Source organism: Benincasa hispida, chromosome 12, assembly GCF_027475165.1.
Source record: "Benincasa hispida cultivar pf3 chromosome 12, pf3_genome.v1.1, whole genome shotgun sequence".
Classification (NCBI taxonomy): Eukaryota; Viridiplantae; Streptophyta; class Magnoliopsida; order Cucurbitales; family Cucurbitaceae; genus Benincasa; species Benincasa hispida.
The window spans coordinates 4,427,504-4,429,645 of record NC_143489.1 but is presented as its reverse complement, the minus strand read 5'-3'; the positions used below and the strand labels follow the sequence as shown (position 1 = coordinate 4,429,645).

The window sequence follows — 2,142 nt, the reverse complement described above, 5'->3', positions numbered from 1 at the left end:
AAGAATTCGATATGGAAATAATTAGCCGCAAGGGGACGGAGAACCAAGTTGCGGATCATTTATCTAGATTGGAAAATCCTGAGGTTGACTGCAAGGAGTCAAAGGTGAGCGTAGTGTTTCTAGATGAGCAGTTATTCTAGATTGAAGAATTGCCATGGTATGCAGACATAGTCAACTATCTGGTTTGCGAGCAATTTCCAGAAGAGTATACCTACCACCAACAGAAGAAGCTCAAACATGAATGTAAATATTATTATTGGGATGAGCTGAATCTATATAAGACGGGGTTAGACCTGATTATGTGATTATATGTACCGGAGGCCGCTCATCAACGTATATTATTGCAATGTCATGATTCACCATATGGTGGACACTTTGGAGGGCAGCGTACCTCAGTAAAAGTCTTACAAAGTGGGTTCTATTGGCCAACATTATTTTAGGATGCCAGAGACTACGCAATGAAGTGTGATTGGTGCCAACGCACGGGTAACATTTCATGGAAACATATGATGCCCATGAACATCATTCTAGAATTGGAGTTGTTCGACATCTAGGGCATTGGTTTCATGGGACTCCCACCTTCGAATGGTCATAAGTATATTCTGCTAGCCATCGACTATGTGTCCAAGTGGGTAGAACCAATAGCATGCGCCGCAAGTTATGCGACAATAGTCTCCAAATTCTTGAAGAAAAATATTTTCATGCGTTTTGGCACTCCACATGCCATAAAAAGTGACGAAGGCTCTCACTTTGTCAATTACTCTGTCAAAAATTTGCTGTTGAAATATATATCCTCCACAAAGTGGCCACCGCATACCATCCACAGACGAATGGTCAGGCTAAAGTGTCCAACCGAGAAATTGATTTGATATTGGAGAAAGTGGTAAAGCCTTCGCGAAAAGATTAGGCAACAAAGTTGGATGATGCGTTGTAGGCATACCGAACTGCCTACAAAACACCGATAGGCATGTCTCCGTATGCATTGGTATTTGGTAAAGCAAGTCATTTGCTATTGGAGCTGGAGCATAAAGCGTTGTGGGCGGTGAAGAAGCTTAACTTTGATTTAAAAGCAGCAATGGAAGCAAGAAAGCTACAACTGGTCGAGCTTGATGAGTGGAGAACGCAAGCTTATGAAAAGGCTAAAATATACAAAGAACGAGCAAAACGATGGCATGACAGCAGGCTATGCGGTAAAAATCTCTATGTTGGACTAAAGGTCTTACTCTTCAATTCACGGCTACGGCTCTTTCCGGGCAAGTTAAAGTCGCGCTGGTCCGGACCCTTTATCATTAAAGAAATATTCCAGCATGGTGCGGTTGAGCTGATTACTGAGGATGGGACCCGTACATTTAAAGTTAATGGGCAACGAGTCAAGGCATATTGCGAGGGTGATTTTCAGTGAGAAAAGACCTCTGTAGACCTGAGAATCCCGGAATAAAGGAAAATGGAGTGGCCCCTACACTGGCATGCAACATCATTTGGGGCACAAGTCTTTTGGAGTATCCTTTTTCTTGCTTATGATTCATGAACTCTCATTACTACGACACTTCAATTATCATTTATCTATCTGCATTTTACTTTATATATATATATAATGCAATCATGCTGAACGATTGTGGTAAAAGATTTTGTTAACTGTGTTTTTTAATATTATTTGACCCTCTCGATGTTTTCTTGCAACGATCGAGTACACGATTGCGGAGATGCCACACGAAGACGCAACTACTTTACTTCGTCACCGCAATGCAAATAAAGGAGATCGCTGCAAAGCAGGATGCATCAACAAATAATGAGGGCATCAGCGCAAATTTGGGGGTTGTATTTTTCCTTGCCTTTATTCTAAATTTTGCACTATTGCATCGCATTTTAATTTTGAAAGTTTTATCACCGCATATTCTTTGGTTACCGCAATCATTTAACATTGATCACTTTAGTAAGTCACCGCATGCTTTCTCTTTGCCAATTATGATTTCAATGATGAAACACATGCTTCTATTTTTTCGTATACACTAGAGTCAAATTAATTTTAGGATAGACACCTCATGAAATCTTTCTAAAAGTGAGTGGTCTGCTAGTTTTCTTTCAAACTGACCCTTTACCTAACTTCCTAAGAACATCGCATGACTTCTTTCCATCTTTTGG

General features: G+C 40.5%; 1 protein-coding gene across 1 annotated transcript; it reads left to right on the top strand.

The window, feature by feature from the left end:
- Positions 1–967: 967 nt before the first annotated feature.
- Positions 968–1,402, top strand: LOC120066994 (uncharacterized). Its single transcript, XM_039018337.1, has one exon. It carries the CDS (start codon positions 968–970, stop codon positions 1,400–1,402), a length of 435 nt encoding a protein of 144 aa, XP_038874265.1.
- Positions 1,403–2,142: the final 740 nt, after the last annotated feature.